This window comes from Microtus ochrogaster, chromosome 21 (genome assembly GCF_000317375.1).
Source record: "Microtus ochrogaster isolate Prairie Vole_2 chromosome 21, MicOch1.0, whole genome shotgun sequence".
Taxonomy (NCBI): Eukaryota; Metazoa; Chordata; class Mammalia; order Rodentia; family Cricetidae; genus Microtus; species Microtus ochrogaster.
In genome coordinates, this window is record NC_022022.1 from 22,657,408 (window position 1) to 22,677,291 (window position 19,884).

At 39.6% G+C, this 19,884-nt stretch overlaps 1 protein-coding gene across 10 annotated transcripts in view; it reads left to right on the forward strand.

Moving 5' to 3' along the window:
• The window catches only part of Camk2d (calcium/calmodulin dependent protein kinase II delta), a 250,826-nt gene that overhangs the window by 201,074 nt on the left and 29,868 nt on the right, over positions 1-19,884 (forward strand). For 3 of the 10 annotated variants that reach the window (XM_005357243.3, XM_005357242.3, XM_026783942.1), the window contains exons 13-16: positions 3,178-3,215; positions 6,957-7,016; positions 9,185-9,226; positions 11,594-11,642. In XM_005357243.3, coding sequence (XP_005357300.1) covers positions 3,178-3,215; positions 6,957-7,016; positions 9,185-9,226; positions 11,594-11,642 — 189 coding nt within the window. The remainder of the gene's footprint in view (positions 1-3,177; positions 3,216-6,956; positions 7,017-9,184; positions 9,227-11,593; positions 11,643-19,884) is intronic. The other 7 variants (XM_026783940.1, XM_026783939.1, XM_026783944.1 and 4 more) reach the window with 4 other exon arrangements.

The following is a 19,884-nucleotide window of genomic DNA, read 5'->3' on the forward strand; positions in this document are numbered from 1 at the left end:
GAGAGAGAGAGAGAGAGAGAGAGAGAGAGAGAGAGAGAGAGAGAAACAGACACACAGACAGACTCCTTATGCTCCTGTGGCTGTGTCAAATGCTGGGATTGCACAAGCTTATCTATGTCTCATTTTAAAGCTGAGCATTTGAAACCTGGAATTTATTATTGACTGATGTTTCATAAATAACTATAAGAGTGTTTTATCTCTGGTTACTATAAGGAATTGCAATAAGAAAGAGCTTTAAAATAATGCATCTTGTGGAACCCCATTCTTGTAAGCCTAATTCCTTTTGTTTCTTCACATTCCTTAAGACTAATTACAAGGGCCGAAACTGTCTAATGAGGAATTACAGGGAACCAACCACATGGGCACATGGGGGTGACATCCAATTATAGTATTCCTCAAAGAAATCATCACATCAGGGGAGAGAGCAGAGAACAAAAAAAGAAAAAGAAAAACGTGCATATGAACTAAATTCAGTCAAGATATTTCTCTTCTTTAAAGTGACTCTCCAGGATGGAGACACAGTGTGTGTTAGTTCCAGAAAATTACTTTTAAGTTTGGAGCCTCCTTTGATAGATTATCTAAGAGCAGTAGCCATTTAAAGCCAAATGTTGGTAGGTGCTCAGCAGACACATGTGGACTAGAATGAAGCAGCAACTAAGATCCATTTGATAAATTCATAATTAGGGATAGGTCGTCAGGTGATGCATATCAATCCCAGCACTCAGGGGGCAGAGGAACAGGGAACTCAGTGAGTTCAAGGTCAGCCTCCTCTACGTAGAGAGACTCTGTTTTAAAAAGAAAAGGAAACCCTTTTAGTTCAGTCTTAGAACGGTTATCAAAAAACGCGTTACTTTTGCTTTTGGATAGTGATGTGCAGCATTTGGCGACCTGTTCTGATTTCATTTTGCCTAACCCGGATGTTAAAAGTGATAATCAGACAGCCATCATCATATGAGTGTCAGACATCCTTCAGCCGATTCCTACTTATTGCTTAGACCTCTGTTAACAGGGCAGCCCCCCTTCCTACTTAGAAGCAATGTGAAATGATAGGCTGAGAAGCAGCGATCTCTCCAGGCCAGCGTAGTGCTACACATTCAGGGGCCGTGCTGCCCAGCTGTTACGTGTTCCATCCGACGTGCTTGGTCTGACAAGCCAGGCCGCTGCCTTTATCAAATCAAGTGTTTTATAAATACCTGGTGAACGTCATTGACATTTATGTGGGTGACTTTAATGTCAGTTCATTAAGCATTAACCCATATGTATATGACCTTAAACTAAATAGATATTTCCCTGTGGCCCAGAGCTCAGTGAATCATAAAAATATGCATTTATATAGTATATATCATTTATATAGTGATGGTGAAAAACTGCCTTTTTAAAAGATTTTCCAGTATTGAAATAACATATTTGGCTGAAGTTTTAAATAACAACCTTAAATGTAAATTGGGTCTTTATTAATAGTGTTTATACCCATTGGTAGATGCTATAGTTTACCGCATGTGTTTCTTTTCACCAATTCTGCAAACTAAAAACCATTACAAATGTGTGGACTTTGTGATGTCTCTGAATGGTTTTGCACGAAAATCCAACGTTTGTACCCATTTCTTCTACATCGGCTGAACAGCACAAGACTCCGTTACATCTTCTAGTCCATTCTGTAGTTGCATTTTAGTCTCGAGTATCCAGTGTGTTCTTCATTCTGTTCATTGCCAAATGTGCTCTTCAAAGTAACCGTCCGTATTATGTGGTTGTAAAGCTGTTTTTATTTCTTCTTTTCTCCCTGAATGTGGAATATATTTCTTGTGAGGTAAGGCAGTAGTCACACAGGGGTTGGCTCTGCATCTCCCAAGCCAGACCGCTTCTTACCCCAAATCATTGTCTTCTTTTTGCTTGCCACTTCAATTCAAATTATCCTGTTTGTTTTCTAACTTATTAAGGGCCATGGGAGTTCACTAGTGCTCCTTTTTAACCACAGGCAACCAGTACCATAACCAAGGCAACTAGTGAATCTCCATTGATAAAAAATTAATAGCATTGTTGCTAGAAACCAGACAAAATCCATATTCGTGTCTTTTAAATAAATTTAAAGTGTTGCCAGATTGAAAACTAAAAGGAAAAAAAATCGCAAAGCAACAGAATATCGATAAATGAAATGTTCATGTAGTTTAGTTACTGCTAGGTGGTTCATTTCAAATGTCGTGCTCTGTGTGCTTAAATGACTGCACATTAACATTAAAGGGAACTGTGTGTACTTTGTCCTCCATATCTGTGATTGTTCTATACCAGCGTACTAATCATCATTACAGCTTTAACTGGCTGTTCATTGTGTATGTGTACATTGTTAAAAGAATGCTGTCTAGGTTTAATAGCCCAAAGAAACTTGTTAACGATGAAAGCCATGCTTAAGTCCCCTGGGAAAAGGAAGTTTCCTATGAGAACCTACACCCTAAAGAGTTCATTTTATTTTAGATCTTGTTTTAGATGTTATGGTTTTTAATTTTTCAATTCAAAGACCTTCATTTAGGAAGCCTTTGTATTCTGATTTTGAAGTCTAAATGAACACAGAATGCATTTTTTTATTATCATATGCTAAGCATTTAAAAAAAATTTGCTCCTGGTCAATAAGGTACCATTTGATGTTATATAGATATTTGTATATTCAATCCAACTAAAGTTCTCTGATTTCAAAAATAAAGGAAGTACATTGTTTAGCCAGAGCAAATTTTTGTGACTGAGATTTCAACCTCTGGCAAGAGGGCTTCAGTGGCAGAACTGACATGGTCACCAGACATGGCAGGAATGAACATGTAGTGAGTCTGCCGGCTGGTGTCTAGAGACCAAGTCAACTTTCTGGATTATGAAGGATGGTCCAGTAAAAGTTCCAGTATCCTTTTCAGGACCAACAGTGACACAAAGTCCAACGTGCACAACTGGCAAACTGTTCCATTTCGTGCCATGAACTATGTACGAATTGATCTCTAAATTTGCTGTGGTGAAACCAGAAAAGCGATACTGTATTTCCGTGTCCTGTAAGCTCTTGCTCATCGGTGTGACCTTGAAGGCTTGGTGTATGTTGGTCATAGCTCAGCAAAGGGGGCAGGAGACGATAACTTGATTTGTCATCTCACTGTGGCTTTGTGGATAACTCACTGAGGCGATTTTACTCTCATTTTGCAGCAGCCAAGAGTCTGTTGAAGAAACCCGATGGAGTAAAGGTAAGTCAAGTGGCTGTCTTAAACCATCTCTGACTTTCAGATGCTGGGGAGTTTAAGTGCTACCTGCAAATCCCAAGTCCGGATAGCTTCTGTACTTTACGGTTCCCTAAAGAAGGTACAGGCTGAAGCACAAGATAGTTTAATACATAAACATGATTATCATTGATGCTAGCATTCAATCATTTCACTATATTATATATTAACTAAGAAAAGTTATAAACTGATGTCTAAGTCTCTCTACCTCTCTACAGTTCCAAGCCACTCTGGTGACCTAAGAATCTACAAAAACCAAATGCTTTTCTGAGTAATTATGATGTGTACTTGAAGCCTTCCAAGACCTGGGAACAAACTCAGTTGGCCTGAGAAATCAGGGTATCAGTGACTAAGTGCCCTTATTTGGGAAGAGTTTTTTTAAAAGCCCATAACTTTCTTGTGTTTCAGTCATAATTATGAGAGATATGTTCAAGGTGACTGACTACCCTGTACAGATACTAGGAAAGCCTTCCAAGAAAGATGGCGACAAAATATTTTTACTTTCTTCAATTTCTAACCAATAAAATACAACTTTCTTTCTAATGATAATATCTTTAATAGAGAGTAGCCTATTTTCATAATAATCTTTGTTATTTTTCCAAATTATCATCAAAATGTCTTGTTAATGGTTTTCTCTCTTTTCCAATGGCAGATGCATACATTCCTCCACAGGTCAACCCTCCTGGGAATTAGTTAATAGTCTAACCGTTGAACTGGACCCAATCAGGTGGCCAGTTCATATTGAAAATGTAGCATAGAAAACCATTTGTCAGTTGGTTCCTAAATTCATATGGAGTCATTGCTCTAGCACCTGTTTGTGTGTGACTTGAGAATTTTCAGCTCTGAGGTCACTATGCCCTGTGCTTGCTAGGTCGCCATTTTCCATTCTTCAAGCTAACTGTACCTTCCTTCTGCTTTTGTCAGTTTAGATTCCAATAAGGACAGTGGCTATCTGTCTCTTCCACAGTGTGACACTGGTGGAAATTTTAAGTTTCCAGATGTTTCCCTGTGATCTTTCTATACTGCTCAGGGCTGGAGAGTTCACAAGTCCAATTCACAGTGATTCCCATTGTGATCCTGATACGAAAACCTTTTGAGAGCAGTTTCCCTCCAGTCAACTGACAACACCTTTTCCACAGCAAAATGATTATATATTCCCTGCTTTGGTCATTCTTTTGTTTTCTCTTCCTTTCTCTTTGACTGGTCAATTCAGAAAAGGAAGTCCAGTTCGAGTGTTCAGATGATGGTGAGGATCTGTGTCCGCCTGAGTTCTCCTACTGGGAAAAATACACACTTAGAAATGAAAGAGTCTCATTTACCTGAGTTAATGGAGTAGAAAAGAGTAAGAGCGTCATAGGTCAGCGCTAATCGGCACGCATAACATGCTCCTCCGCTTTCACATTACGTTGTTTTTCTCTGATAGAATATTTCAGGTAAATAACAAGTTGAAGCCTTATCCGTACTCTGTTAATGAGTTTCACCGTCTGTGAGATCAAAGCCCAATTTTCTCCTTGAGAATAAAGAAGCCAGGACACAGGGAATGTTTCCTCGTACAGGAAGAAACGCTGTAGGGTTATCCTTTAATTGATACTCATAAATAAATTCAGATATAACTTAATATACTTGCCATGAGTTTACAAATAATGTGAAAGTGATTTCAGCATGGGTCCATTCTAGCTAAGCTTCTTTAAAAGGAGTATGTGTTAACTGAATGAATGCAACCCTTTGTTCATGCCTCCTGAGGGTAATACTGTATCATTTAAATATCCGATTGCATTCAGGTTTCAAACAACAAAAATCCATTGCTTCCATAATAAAAGGTACATAAATTCACATGTACATTTAAAAGACAACTATGGTTGAACATGGTGCTTGATAACTGACTCTTTAAAAGCTAGTTCTTCTGGCTTTTACTTAGAAAATAATTTATTATTTCGGAATAATATCATATATATCTCCAAAGCATGATGGTGTGTCTGTTTTCATGTACGAACTTGGACAGTGGTTATAGTAGTCAGGCACTTTGACTGATAAGTTTGTGTGTATTTAAATACAAATAAGTCACATTTTTCACAAGCAATTCTTAGCAACTATATCCTAGGGAAAAGTCTGTCTCCTCTCAAAACAGGAAGAAGAGTATTCCAGAGACTTCCTATCTCACTTGCATCTACTGATAAACCCTAAACCCGTTAAGGACACGTGGCACTTTCATCAAGTACTCTTTCTGAATAGGAAGCTACTTGTGGTCATCCTTCTAAGATCTAATGCAGCCTGTAATAACATGAACACATTCTGGTCCTTCTGTACCCAGCTCACATATCCCTGTACCTCCCATATCTTTTTGACTGTTGCACATACAACAGTCTAATCTTTAATAAGTTGTCTAAGTAAAGGGAATTTTCGACACTTTCTCTCATTTTGCATAACGCAGAGCACTGTTTCATAGCTTATTAAATAGTGCTCGTACCAGCAACCACACAAAGTGAATGAAAACAAAAGCCAAGCATATACCTGCGTTAATTTCTGTTCGCTTGCGTCTTTCTCTCTGTGACAGCCCCCAAACAGCCTGTAGGCCTAAGGTTAAATGAGTAAACCCAAATAATGACTTGTGTTATAACTTATAAATAATCATTTGCTATGAATGCCATGTTCCTCTCTAAGTCCCCAGGTATATTTTCATTCATATTAAAACTGTGGATGGATCCCTTTAGAAATAATATACAATGCAAATGCCTATATAACTTGATATGCAAAACTGGATGTGAATTTAAATTTCTGTCTGATAACCATAATGTAGTATGTCATGCATGGGTTTAAGATAATATCGATTATTCCATCTCAGTATTTTATTCTTTAGTGTAAAACTCAACAGAGCTCCAAGCCCCCACATGTCTACACAGAGTTTCCTCTGTGGGCCATTGCCATATTTATCGGTCCCATGAGCTTCTTTGGAAACGTGGTTCCCATGGTAGCAACCACATCTCCTTTAAAGATAAACTCGCCTGTGTTGATGCAAGGGTTTGGTCCCACCGGATGTACTAGGCAAGAATAACGGAACAGTCACAAGCTGCTGAGCTGTCTCTTGGGCAGCTGTGGACAAGAAAGTCCCTTCACACTCAGGCTACAGAATGCAGTTTGATTTCTTCCACTTATCAAAGAAGATGTAGTCCTAAAGGAGACCCAAATTTACCATTTTCAATAAAACACTTTAATGTCCACACTGTGCCAGAAGAGTCAGGATTTTAATTGGATACCTGGTAAACAAAGTAATGATCGCTCCCCAGGGAAAGCTGGTCTGTGTGTGACTTCAGGCTCAAGAAGAAAATGAGGAGAAAAAACTATAAGATAATAAAGGAACGTGTTCGTAGCAGTGAATAATGGAAAATGTCGAGACAGGATGGACCTAACTTGAAGAGTATGAAAGCGGCTACAGCCTCCTCATACTCTGCAGCTTGGTTTGGGCTCACTGAAGCCCCGCAGAGGAGGCAGCATGGTCAGAGCAGCCACCGCTGATCTCATTCTCTCATCGTAGAGTCCCAGGCTGCGTGGGATCTTCAGGGACTACATGTGCCCTTCCTTCATGTCCGTCATCCATCTCCAGTGGCTCTTTATTTTCATGTCTGTATTTCCATGTAGACATGCTCCTTGTAGACATTAGCTACTCAGAAGATTAAGGCATCTCTGTTTCTATTTTCTGCATATCCACAGATAAACAACAAAGCCAACGTGGTAACCAGCCCCAAAGAAAATATTCCTACCCCGGCGCTGGTATACCTGGACTCTTGTACCTTTCTTCAGTTCTGCACTGTTTGCTGTTGTTTCTCTCGTTTGCTTTCACTAAATCAGTATCCGTGTATCAATACTTCATTTGTTGTTAGGTTGTTTTGTTTTTGGTTGTTTTGTTTTTGTTTTTTTTTTTCAAATTCAGAAGAAACGTTTACATGGTTTGATTTCCTTTTCTTGAGCTAGTTGTCAAGCAGTGTGTTTCTAACATGAGCCTTCTCATTTCATTGTGGTACCTCATGCTTTTCTCTGCAGTTGGAATTCTTGCATGCTGGCTTGGAAACGCAGCAGAATGTGCTTCGGTTACTCTTAGCTCTTCCAGTGATGGTTGCTACTGATCTTGCAAACAATGGTTTCTGTTTCTGCCAAGAAAGTGTTGACATCAAGAAGAGCTAACAGGATTCTTGCAAGAGGACATAAAAAGTAGACCTTATTCAGAGTTCCCATTTCTTTCGTACTGAAAGACAACATGGCTTTGCAAGACTTTACTTTCTGAGATAAAGAGGCACTGCATAAGTCAAAGCTTTCTGTTTATTGTGTTTCCAATTAATTGTCCAATTAAATTGTACACTTTCTTCCACAGAATGAGAGGATGTAACACAGAAGTTTAAACTATCAGTGACAGTTTTGTCCATTTCAATCAAACATACATAACTAGCAACTAAGTCAGTTAGTTCTCCACAGAGGAGTAGTGTTATGCCACAATGCAAACTCTGAATACTGGCATTTAGTACATAGGGATGTATAAGATTTTCTTCAAATGTTTTCATAATTTGTCTTATGATTCCATAACTTGTTTTATAATTATTTTTATTCATTACTATGCCAAGACTGATATTGTCATTGACTTAAAAATGTTAGGCATTATGTTACTTGAGTTAGCCAATTGGAGATTTGATTTAAAAACATTTGAAGGAAAAGATATGTCAAGATAGAGGGTTATCGGGGCTGAGAGCATAGCTTAGTGGGAGAATATTTTCTTAACTTAGAAGAAACCCTGGGGTTCAATCCCTACCCCTGTAAAAGGAAAAAATGTTTTCTTAAATACATTAAAAAAAGAAGAAGAAAAGGGGCCAAAAAATAGTGGCTTATCTACTAGTAAGGTCAGTTTCACAGCTTAAACCACAGATGCGAAGAAAAGAAGCAACACTTGTGTTTTTCTAAGTGTGCAGTGCAGGCTGTCTCTTGGGGACGTTCCTGTGGAGAAGGTTGGCCATGATTACAGCCACTCACAGGTGCTAAAGTGCCCATTAATGTATGCACCAAGCATGCTGTCACTGTGTGAACGCTCCGTCTATTTTTTTAACATCAGTATTTGAATATACTTTCCACTTAAGAATTTTTTCACAGAAAACCATAGGAAAATAATAATTTCTTCGTGGAAAAAGATTACCTAACAACTTACTATTCTGCATATGAAACTCATAAAGCAGAACTTTTCCTTTCCATGTGAGTAATGTAGAAAAGAATATATCAATATATTAGCATTACTAATGATAGTGTTTTATGATTAGTTCTAAAAAACACTTAAATAAACTTTTTAAGTATTCTTTAGATATTTTTAATGAGCTTTAGACTGTATTCATTTGGACAGTTTTGTAGGGACTTTTGTTTGTTTTTTTTTTAAACTGTGGTCCCGTATTTCAGGATTCTCCAAAGGGTATTCAACTATGAGTTGATTATAATAACATCATAGTCCAGTCCCAAGGCAATACGGCTGAAAAATTATACCTTCATAAAGAAATTGATATCTTCTGAAATACTTCCATCTATGGCATCCTTGGCCAATTTTTGTGAGCTAGAAAGCAACAGAGTATTCAGTAGAGAAGAAAGGACAGCTCTACCTGGCTTAGGGCCTGGTGAAACAGCAGGTGCCTCTTTAGATCTCCAAACTGCAAAGCCCTGCCTGTTTGTTCATCTATCAGGAATAAGGTCTCCTGCATGCTGCTTCTGGGTAGGGAGGTGCCTGATCTCATAGGCTCACCAGGGAGGCCTCCCCAGAGATCCTGTCGGCTGTTGACAGCCCTTGACATGGCTTTAGCTCTTATCACTCTTTAGTCTTGTCTGTTGGCTCACTCTGCTCTGTCCCACAGACTAGTAAGAATGTACTTACCAATACAAACTGTTTCTTTCTCTATTTTGTTCTCACTCAGGAGCCCCAAACTACTGTAATCCACAACCCTGACGGAAACAAGGTATTCAGAAAGAATCAACACCATTTGCTTTGATAAGATTGCACATCTCATCAAATGCCCTGTCCAAAACTGAATCATGATCTCAAGTGGGAAAGAAAAACTTGGCCCTCTTTCCATCACGTGTTCTTTTGTGCCTAATTAGTCTAGAATTATACATAGACTTCTTTCAGATCAAAAAGAATGGCATCCTGAAGGATCAGTGATTCCTTAGTAAATAAAAGAAATAAGGGTCAGGTTAAATCTTTCTGTTGAGATGACTGTACCTTAGGCAATTCCATGTGGTCTTTCTACTTCTCTGTGCCTGTTTGCTCATTGTGTGATAAACACTCATAGCATGAAATCTCAGAATTTCCTGCTATCCTTCCATTGTCTTCAAATAGAATGACTTTGTTTCTTTTCTCCTAAAACTTGTTTCTGAGCTTTTCAGTTGTCTTCTGTTGTCACAGTGGTTGTGTTGTTGCTGTTGTTGTTTGCTTGTGTTTCAGTTCCCTGTTATTGATGATATTGTTGGTGGTGTTACTATTTGCCATGAATGTGAAGAGAATCAGGCATTCCGTTTCTTGTTAAATATGTTTGTTGTCCATCTATACAAATTATAGTAACAGATATTAAAGGATTATGCTAAATGAAGACTAATGTGTTCTACCGTTTATAAATTATGTGTATACCGTGTTCATACCAACACTTGCATACATGTCTGAGGGATTAAAAGAAACATTTTTTATATGTGTTCTCTGTCCAGCTTATCACTTGCTATACACTATCATATCTAAGGGGAGGGAAAAAAAGCATGACTTTTCTAAGGTGCTGAATACAGTCACAGGTCTTTCCCTTCCTGTAATCAACAATGTTGGAGGATCAGGAAATACATTTCATCTCTGATTCAATATTTTATTGACCCATGTTGAAAATGAAATGTTTTGTGTCTTAATCCGAGATGTACGTTAGTGTCATGACACTGGAGATGTTCTAGGTCCCCAGAAAGAGTTGAGGTAGTCAGGGCCAGCACATATGAGAGCAGTCCCCATTAATGGCACTATCAGATGGAAAACCAGGTGTAGCAGCTGGAGTGGACACTGCTATAGTTTTAGCTCTGGCATTTGTAAGAGTTACTGCATGGTATTATTGCCTACATGAATTCATTTCTTTTTATGTGCATGGTTTAACCTTCATTTTGTGTTTAATTCTGAATGCCTCGTCACATTGAAGAAATGCATGAAGATTTTTTCCTTGGTTTTGTATGCGTGGAGACTCTGGGCAGTAGCTAGTTTATCTCTTTAATTTAAATATTAAATATTACATATAAACAGATGGCTTTCCAAAATTGCCCAATCTATAAATGGACACTGGCAGAGATTTATATTATTATTATTATTATTATTATTATTATTATTATTACCTTCCCAACCTGTTTTCCATTCGCTGAATATACAGCTATTGCCTGAACTTTGGTCCAAATTATTTTCAGCTCTGGTCTTCAATCATTCCAAGTGGAAAATGAAAATTAATACTTATGAACACTGTAACATGCCTTTGCTGGAAAATACTTCACTGGTACATTTTAATGTAACTACTTTAAGAAATGTATTTTAACCACTAGCGTGTGCAGCGCACTTTCTAGTGTGCTTACTACTCTTCACCTTAATTTGTAGTTTTACGAAGAACTTTGTCTTTTCATTGTGGAAAGAGATTTTCTTTTGAATGACTGATTGTTTCTGAGTTAGAAAGGAATGAAATGAAAAAAGTCTCGCTGACCTTGGAAATAAATGATTTATTATGATTCCACTGTCCTTAACATACACCCGAAACAGTTTCCGACAATTCTGATCAGCCTGGCTCAGCTATAGCCCCAGCTTCTGAATCAATTGCTGGAGGAATGTCTTTTCTCTACAAAGCGAGAGGGTAGACACATCGCCCCAAATTCTGTGCTTGACATAGTGCCCAACACAAAGAAGGTGCTCTTCACTGATTGGTCTGTTAGAAATAAAGCCATGCATTCTAAGTTTCAAGGTTATTCTGCTAAAATATTCCGTTTTTCCTCCTACAAACACCATGTGAGACACTAGAATATAAACTCATCTTACTCGATTCTTAAACAAAGTACATACTTCTTCTGCTTCTGCACCTCACCTGGGTTCATCCTGCATCAGGGACCAGGTGGCCAGAGTACTCCCTTTGACATGTTTGCAGCCTATGACATCGTGTTTCTGTTGAAAATCACGTGGTGCATTTGTCCATTTGCATGTCAGCGTATGCACACAGCCTGCTGAAGAAATCTGCATGATATGTATGTCCCACCAGCCAAGTTTGTCAGAAGAATCAGCTCTGCGTTGTGTGACGCTCTAAACTGTCTTTTCTTCCGGACAGGAGTCAACTGAGAGTTCCAACACCACGATTGAGGATGAAGACGTGAAAGGTAGGCTGGGATCAAAACCTGGGAAGGCTCTCACTGAGAGCTCCTCGTGCATCTAGCAAAGCTTGTTCCAACTGATCAATACGTGTAGATCACAAAGAAGGCTTATCCCAAAAGAAATTCATTTTCGTTTTATGAATTGGTTATTCTGAATACTGAACCACTATGAATATGTCAATGTTTTTCACATTTTAATGTTTTAAATTGAAACATGTGATCTGTGAAACAGGCATACTGTTGACATCACAGCTAACGATGGGTGATGTTAAACACATCAGTCAAACTCAGCACACAATATATATGTGCTTTAGGTATATCATTAAAATTTGTATAGAAGACTGTGTTCAAGACTATATTCAAAGGACGTGGTCTGAAATATACTAGTATTTTCTCAAACTTTTGATTGAATGGCATTCTGTTGAATTCCTGTGGAACTTAATTTTTCGAAGTCTTTTGCCTAGGCTTCATACACTTTCTTTTTTTATTTTTATTTTTCCATTCAAATATTTACACTTCCCTCCTCCCAATCCCCTCCTGCTCCCTCGCTCACTCTCCTCTTCTCCCCCTGACTGCTTGAGAGAGTGCAGGGAACCCTGCCCTGTGGGAAGTCCAAGGCCCTCCCCACTACATCCAGGCCTAGGAAGCTGTGCATCCATATAAACTAGGGTCCCAAAAAGCCAGAACATGCCATACAAACAAGTCCCAGTGCCTTTATCAATGGCTTCTCAGTCAGCCCCCATGTCAGCCACAATCAGAGAGTCCAGTTTGATCACATGCTAGTTCAGACCCTGTCCAGCTGGATTTGGTGAGCTCCCATTAGAACAGGCACACTGTCTCAGTTGGTGGACCAACCCCTCGCGGTCCTGACTTCCTTGCTCATCTTCTCCCTCCTTCTGCCCTTCAACTGGACCTTGGAAGCTCAGTCCATTGCTCTGGTGAGGGTCTCTGCCTCTATCTCCATCTGTCGCCAGACAAAGATGATATATGGTGATATTCAAGATAATCATCAGTGTGATAGTGGGGCAAGGCCAGTTCAGGCACCCTCTCCTCTGCTGCCCAAGGACCTAGCTGGGGACATCCCTGTGGACACCTGGGATGCCCTCTAGAGCCAAGTCTCTTGCCAACCCTAAAATGGCTTTTTTTAATGTAGATATCTTCTTCCCTGCTCCTATATCCGCCCTTCCTCCATCTCCACCCTCCCACTCCCCCAAGCTCTCGCATATTCTTGACTTCTGTTTCATTTTGTTTGGCAAAGCTTTCTAACTGTTGAAATCTCTCCATAAACACACTCAATATGCACTCCTACTAACTCTACTTCCTTTAACCATGTGACTGGTTGTAAAGTGTTAATTTTCCTGCAGTTTTGTGTTCTTGTTGTAATTCATTATTTGTAGCTTCACCTTCAGTGGTCTGCTTGGCTAGAATTACAATGATAAAGATATTTAAAATAAAAATTTTAAAGAATGAGAAATATCTTTGAAGAATTGAGAGGTATGGTTCATCAGTTATCTAAATCTTCACTCGGAAATACCTTCCCTATAAACATCACTAAATGCTGTAATTGTTTAGGTGACATTAATATAATAAAGTCCCAAAGGGGAAAAATGTCCTTGTGCTATAGAACAAAGAACCAAGAAATCTCAGGTCAAGGAGAAATTTTAGGGAATGGAAATGCAGAGTACAGTTAACAGTCACCTCTGCTGACTTTTTTCTTCTTGGTTTAGTGGAACGACTAACACTATTAACATGCATTCTTTATATTCCTCTCCTCCAGGGAGCCCCTCATTGTTTCTGGGAGTGCAAAAGTGGATAGTGGTGTCAAGGATGCGATTAAGTCTATTCATCCAACTTTTGCCTCTGATCTAAAATTTGAACAAAAGTAATCGTATGAATGTGTTAGATAAAGACAGTTTTGATAGCCACGTAAACAGATGTACCATTTAGCTTTCCAAGGAGCATCATCTTGTAAGTGTTTTAGATTCATCGGCTCTTCAACTAAATGAAATGTCTTGTATGGTTTTGGTATCAGCTTATATAAGTGTTTGGGGGGACACCTAGAGAGGTTCTAGACTGTTGTGTATCCGAACAAAGAATTAAGCAAAGGTCGATGCAGCTGAAATAGAAACAGAGAAAGCAGATCATGGGAGAGAAAGTTCACAGCTCAAATCGTCCTGCTTTATGGAGGATGGGAGTTTGTATGTCACACAGTGTGAGCTGTCAGGCTCGTCTGCATAGCCTAGTCTGTTTCACACATAATCTATTACATGCAGTTCCACATACAGCTTCATGCATTCCATGTTTCACTGGCATTTACAATCTCTGCTTGAGGAGGAGTGCTTTACTATTGGAATGAGCCACAACACTGGTGCTCTGTGCCTGTTCAGTGGCAGGGTACAGTTGGCCTCAGCTAAGAGTACTCTTCAGCCATCCACTTTGCCGGCTAGTCTTTCTCATATGTTCGTTGTTTTTAACCTTTGCTGTGGCTTACTAGATCTTAGTTGCCACTCCATGCTCCGGCCTCGATTTTTCACCAAGTGTCTGAAAACCTATCCATTAGCCACCAGAGGAACTGAATCTTTAAATAATTGAGGATAATAAGGGGAATACCAGCACCTCAGTATATGGAGCTCATCCATTGGGGACGTTTTCACACCTTGGTAATTATGGGAATGGTTTTAATTTGTAATGTTTCTTATCTGAATTTGACTGAAGCTATTAAATACTTGCTCAGGTTAACGTACGTTAGTTTATATAAATACCAATGTCTAATATGAGTCTCTCAGTTGGGTATGATAGTACACATCTGTAATCCCAGCCCTTAAGAAGCTGAGGCAAAAGAATACAGAGTTCCATGTCAAGTGTCCGCATAAAACAATTTCTAGATCAGCCCTGGTGGGCATAATGAGATGTGCCTCAAAGAAATAAATCAAAACCAAACAAATCAAAGGTTCCCTCAGCAATTTGAAAAACTGAATAATGATTTTTTTTAGAGTTATACTGAACTCTCTCTCTCACACACACACAAACACACACACCAAATGTTAGAGAAATTAAGTATAACATTAAGATTAAAAAGTATAATATAATATTAAAAGAAATGCCTTGCTGATAATTGAACACAGAGTTTCATTTGTACTCTGGAGTCTAATGAATAAATTACATTTCCTCTTGATCGTACTGGTGTAGAGCTGGCCAGAGGCATAGATACGCAGGCATCACTGTCTTCGCTCTACAACATGTACAGCTGTTTGATAGCTGATCTTTTTAATACTGACAGACTCCGGAAACCAGTAGGACTAGAAGGTGCTTCAGAAGACCTCAGGCATTCTAGATGTAAGGGAGGTAGAAGATGAAAGACTGGACATCATTTTAATTTGTTTGTTTTGTTGATGATCTGCTTTTGCAGGAATCTCATAATAAGTCATTGCATAATTCCCCCCAAGAAAAGGCCTAATATCCTTAATTCATGTGGATAATTTTGCTCTGCTCACCCCAGGATTTGCCATATCTGTCTAATTTAGTAGGAAGTATGTTTATTGTTTTGCTCTGTTAGAAGACAAAGTTACATAGATATCTTCCATATAGGAACCTTTAAAAACCATTATATAATTTGACCAAAGTCATGTCTTTTATGCCTGATGATATCACATCTAGAACATTCCTTTCCTTCCTTCCACTGCTTATGCTGTCTGAGCAAAGCTGTATACAGCATTGTTACTCAGGTGAAACCCCACACTTGGCATCTAGACCTTTCTGTAGCATAGTCCTAAGTGCTAACACCTGTTCTCCCATGAAGCACTTCTGGCAGCATCCCCTACACCACCAATGCTGCTTCATTGAGCCGCATGGCCCTTGCTACCATATCACAGGACCAGTGTGTGGTCCTGATGAGTTACCCGGGAAATGAAAGTTTCCCTCTCTTCTCCACTGCAAAGAGCTTGGGTGGCTCACACATAAAGTGGCCTAATCAAAGAAAGAAATTAAGTATACCAACAACACAGTTCCTCCTTCCCAGGGTCTTAGGGGTAGCTGGAATATTAACCACCAGGCCACCTGTTTGTCTAATAAAGTCAGCAGAAGTAGCAAATAGATGACTGGAACTTTCTAGGCAAAGAATATGGATTATCCTAGAAGCCATATCCGGGAGAAGAGTGGTTTCTTTTAGGTCTACTTGTTCAGTTTTCTTTAGTGGCTTGGGTTCTCCCAGGCTCCTGCCTACTTGTTACTTTTGAACTGCCTAGTGTAGGTTATCTGGATCTCTTTATTCACTCAGCAAATACTCAACTGAGTATCTACTTTTCACCCGAGCTCCTTGTAAGCTAGTCATGGTCAAGGGATTTCAAAGATGCAGAGCCAACACCTCACATATGGTGTACATGAAGCTCTTTTTCCAGAAGGTAGGCTCATTTCTCCTAACTCAATAAACAGTAAGGTAACAATGAGAAAGTGAGACTCAAGATCTCCCCATGATTGAGCCAAAACGTTTTTTGTTTGTTTTTTGGTAGGAATTTTGTTTTGTTTAGACGTAGTTAAGAATCTCACTATGGTGACACCTTCCCGTAATCGCAACACTCACGAGGCTGAAGTTGTAGGATCGCTAGTTGGAGGCCAACCTCTGCTATGTAGAAATAGCCTGTCACAAAAGAAAACAAATACAAGTAAATGAACAAAGCTAAAATATTACATTACAGCTATTTGTTCCTTCCCAAGCATGCAGTCATCCTGATGACTTCCCCTGTGAAGTGATCTTACAAATCTCCCAGAGTGCACTGTCCTCCCTCTCCAAAGGCAAAGTGCTCACATCCTAGTGCTGACATTTTGCACAACTTTCTAATATTGTCTTGTGTTTGGAAGCCAAATATTATTTTTGATGCTGCATCAAGAAGCTCAGCAGCTGTTCAGTGTCATGGAGAGTTAGCAATAGTTTGGAAGGTAATGGCATCATAACCATGGGCAGTTATTGCCATAGACGTGAAGTGGTCATGCATGGCCCATGATACAAAATAAAATTTCTGATGCTAAAATTTAACTGTCTTCAAAATTTAAGCTATTAGTCCAAAACTGTTGCACTAGCTGTCTGCGTTTTGAATACATTCTTAACCTGACATTAATTTCTAGTTTTATCAACCAGTGTCACCTGTAACCTTTCCCTGGTGGCTGGCACATCTAACACTGCTCCTTTCTGTAGGCATGAGGGTGCGCTTCCACACTGTCTGCATGTGAAGACTGTCCTTTGGTTTGTGGCTGTGGCCACAGTTTGCAGGGCCTGTCGCTGTATGCCACATTGCCTCTCCACCTCCTAACCCACCCAGCATCACTGCTCAGCGCCAGCTCCTTCCTGATGAGCACACGTCTGTCTGCTGCACCCGATGCTCTTTCCCAGCATGCCAGAGTTGTGTGTCGCCTGTGGAAGCTGGGCTTCTGTATGTCCTTGTCATCTGCCATTCATCCTGCTTCCAGCATGTCACTTCAGCTCACCACTCAGCAGCCGCTCACTCGGATCCCTTGCTGCCTGTCATCCACCTTGCAGGTCTAGCCCAGTGCAACTCAGCACACCAAGCAAAGATCCCTGGTTCTGGGATCAACTGGTAGGGGCTATGTCCTTGCTCAACCCTTTCTTTATTTCGTGGGGTGGTGGTAAAGAAGCTGTATAGGATGCTTCCAGAAAGCCTTGTTAAAGACAAAGATGTTGAACCCTTATCACCTGCATGGGATCTGGTGCCTGGTAACACCCCCTTTTCAGCTCCTGAGCTAATCAGTCTCCTGGAGAATGAACTTTGTGTATGTATCTTCTAAATCTGCACATTAGTATACAATGTGGTCACCAAGTGCTTAGACTCCGCACCCCATGTGGGACTGTTACCTTGAGGCAGACGATCAGATGCTGCTGCTCTTCTTCAGACTTGCATCCTGCTTGTCATTCAGGACTTCTCTTGCTTGAAAAACCCACTTCCAGAAGACATATGAATCAAGAAACACCTTTGCTCAAGGAATAGGGGTAATTGCGCCATTCTATCAGCCTAAAGTGTCTTAGACAGTTTGCAGCATATACATTAATCTCTTTCAGATTTCTAACCTACAACTTCATTTTTGATGTCTGCCAATATGTACTTACCTACTAGTCTTTAGCTTCTCAGAGGATCAGAAGCGTAGGAGGATTCGTGCAGGACTTGGCTCTCACCTGCCGCGCATAAGCCTTCTCCTTTTCTCTAGACAGTTCTTCTTTCGGCACACTTCTGATTACCTACCCCAGTGTGGACTCACTGATTTGCTCAGTACCAGCCACCCGCTGTCAAGTTTGTATCTTGAGTCTGTCAGTGATTGCCTTGTGCTTGTGTCAGCAGCCCTTCTGACAAAATGCAGGGTCAAAACTGCTGCCAGCCCAGTTAAGACAAAGAGAGAGGCAGGGAGAACTACATTTCTATAACAGAAAGCAAACTCACTCTATATTTAAATAAACTATGGGCTTAGAGGTTCTAGCAATAGCTTTTCTTGCAATTTTATAAAACTCAATTATAGTTTTAAATAGCTATAGAGAGGCTGAGGACTTCATTCAATGGCAGAGCACTTGTTTAGCCCCGTGAGACTTTAGAGTCAACTTACAGTACTAGAAATTGTGTGTGTGTGTGTGTGTGTGTGTGTGTGTGTGTGTGTGTGTGTGTGTAAAATAATATAGCACTATTTTTTTAAATGGTCCATAAATCATAAACAGCATACAGTCAGGCACCACACTCACATGGTACTCATCTGAAAATTCAACCCACGATCCAAAATTTCTGGGGACCTTGAGCCACCTCAGATTTTCTCTGCAGAAGTCTAGAAATTTTCTATGGATGTGCTTTAAGATTCCATCTACCAGTTTCTAAACTTTGGTTAGGTTATGACTTATAAATTTTGAACTCATTTTAATCATTCAAAAACTTTGAAATCTGAAATTTTTTATTAATAGGAAGTAATCTATATGAGTTTTCGAAAGATGTCACGATACACACCTGTTTTCCCTGCTCTCTGGATGTACAGTTTGGAGAGGACCAAGTCCTAAGCCATCCTGATCCACAGAGGCAGGTCTCTGCCACCCTGGGCAAAGGAGGACCGGTCTGTAAATGAATAAATAATAGATCAAGCTCACCATTCACAGCATCAGACATTCTATAGGCAGTCCGCTGTCAGTTAACTATGATATAGTTGTATACGTGTTGCATTAAGTACAAAACTTTCTTGGTTCTATTCATGTTTTTGTTTTTCCCACTGCCTACTTTTAAAAATGGTCCAGTTTAATGGGAGGAGTTAAATATATATAAACTTTCATCGCATTCTGTCTCCTCCATAAGTTCTTATAGTATCCTCACCACTGTTTTTTAGCGATGTGGAATAGAAACTGTCGGCAGTAACCTGGCTGGGATCGGAGATCTGGAGTCTACTTCTAATTCCATCCTCCATTAAACTTGCTTAGAGCAGGTCTCTTAACGTCTCTGTTATTCCAGTTGTCTTCTGAAAGTACAATATAGATGCTGGAATTACTAATACAAAAGTTTAACCTTTCTTCTATACTCCTGTAGTATAACATTATTATTAGATTGTTGCCCTATCTGTGGCGGCACATGCCTTGAATCCTAGCACTCAGGAGGCAGAGGCAGGTGAATCTCTGTGTATGTCTGAGGTCAGCCTGGTCTACAGAGTAATTTCTAGGATAGCCAGGGCTTCACAGAAAACCCCTGTCTAAAATAATCCTAAGGATGGATGGAGAGCTATAGAGATAGAGAAATAGATAAAGAGATACATAGATGATAGATTAAAAAAAAACATCATAGATGTTAATCATGTAAGCTATCCAAAATGATCATAGAAATTCATTTAATTCTCAGCTGAAAAGCACAAACAATTGCAATAAATTAATACAATTGTAGAGAATGTGTTTATAATGGGAAGAAAGCTTCCACTGACATATATACATGTTATCAGTTGCACTACACAGTGAGTAGATACATTCTAGTACAAGCTCTTATGGGGGCATATTTCATTTTCTAAAATTATCAACCATATAAAATTATAACAAAATCAGGGGCTAAAAATTTGGATCAGTGGATAACAGTGCTTACTGCATAAATGTGAGAACATAAATTTGAATCCCCAGAACCCACAAAGAAGCAGACACACTTGTTGAAATAGGAGCGGCGGGGCTGTGTCCCCCTGCGTCCCCAGCACCCTGCCGCCCGCATGGCTAGCTTAGCTTTATACCCGAAAT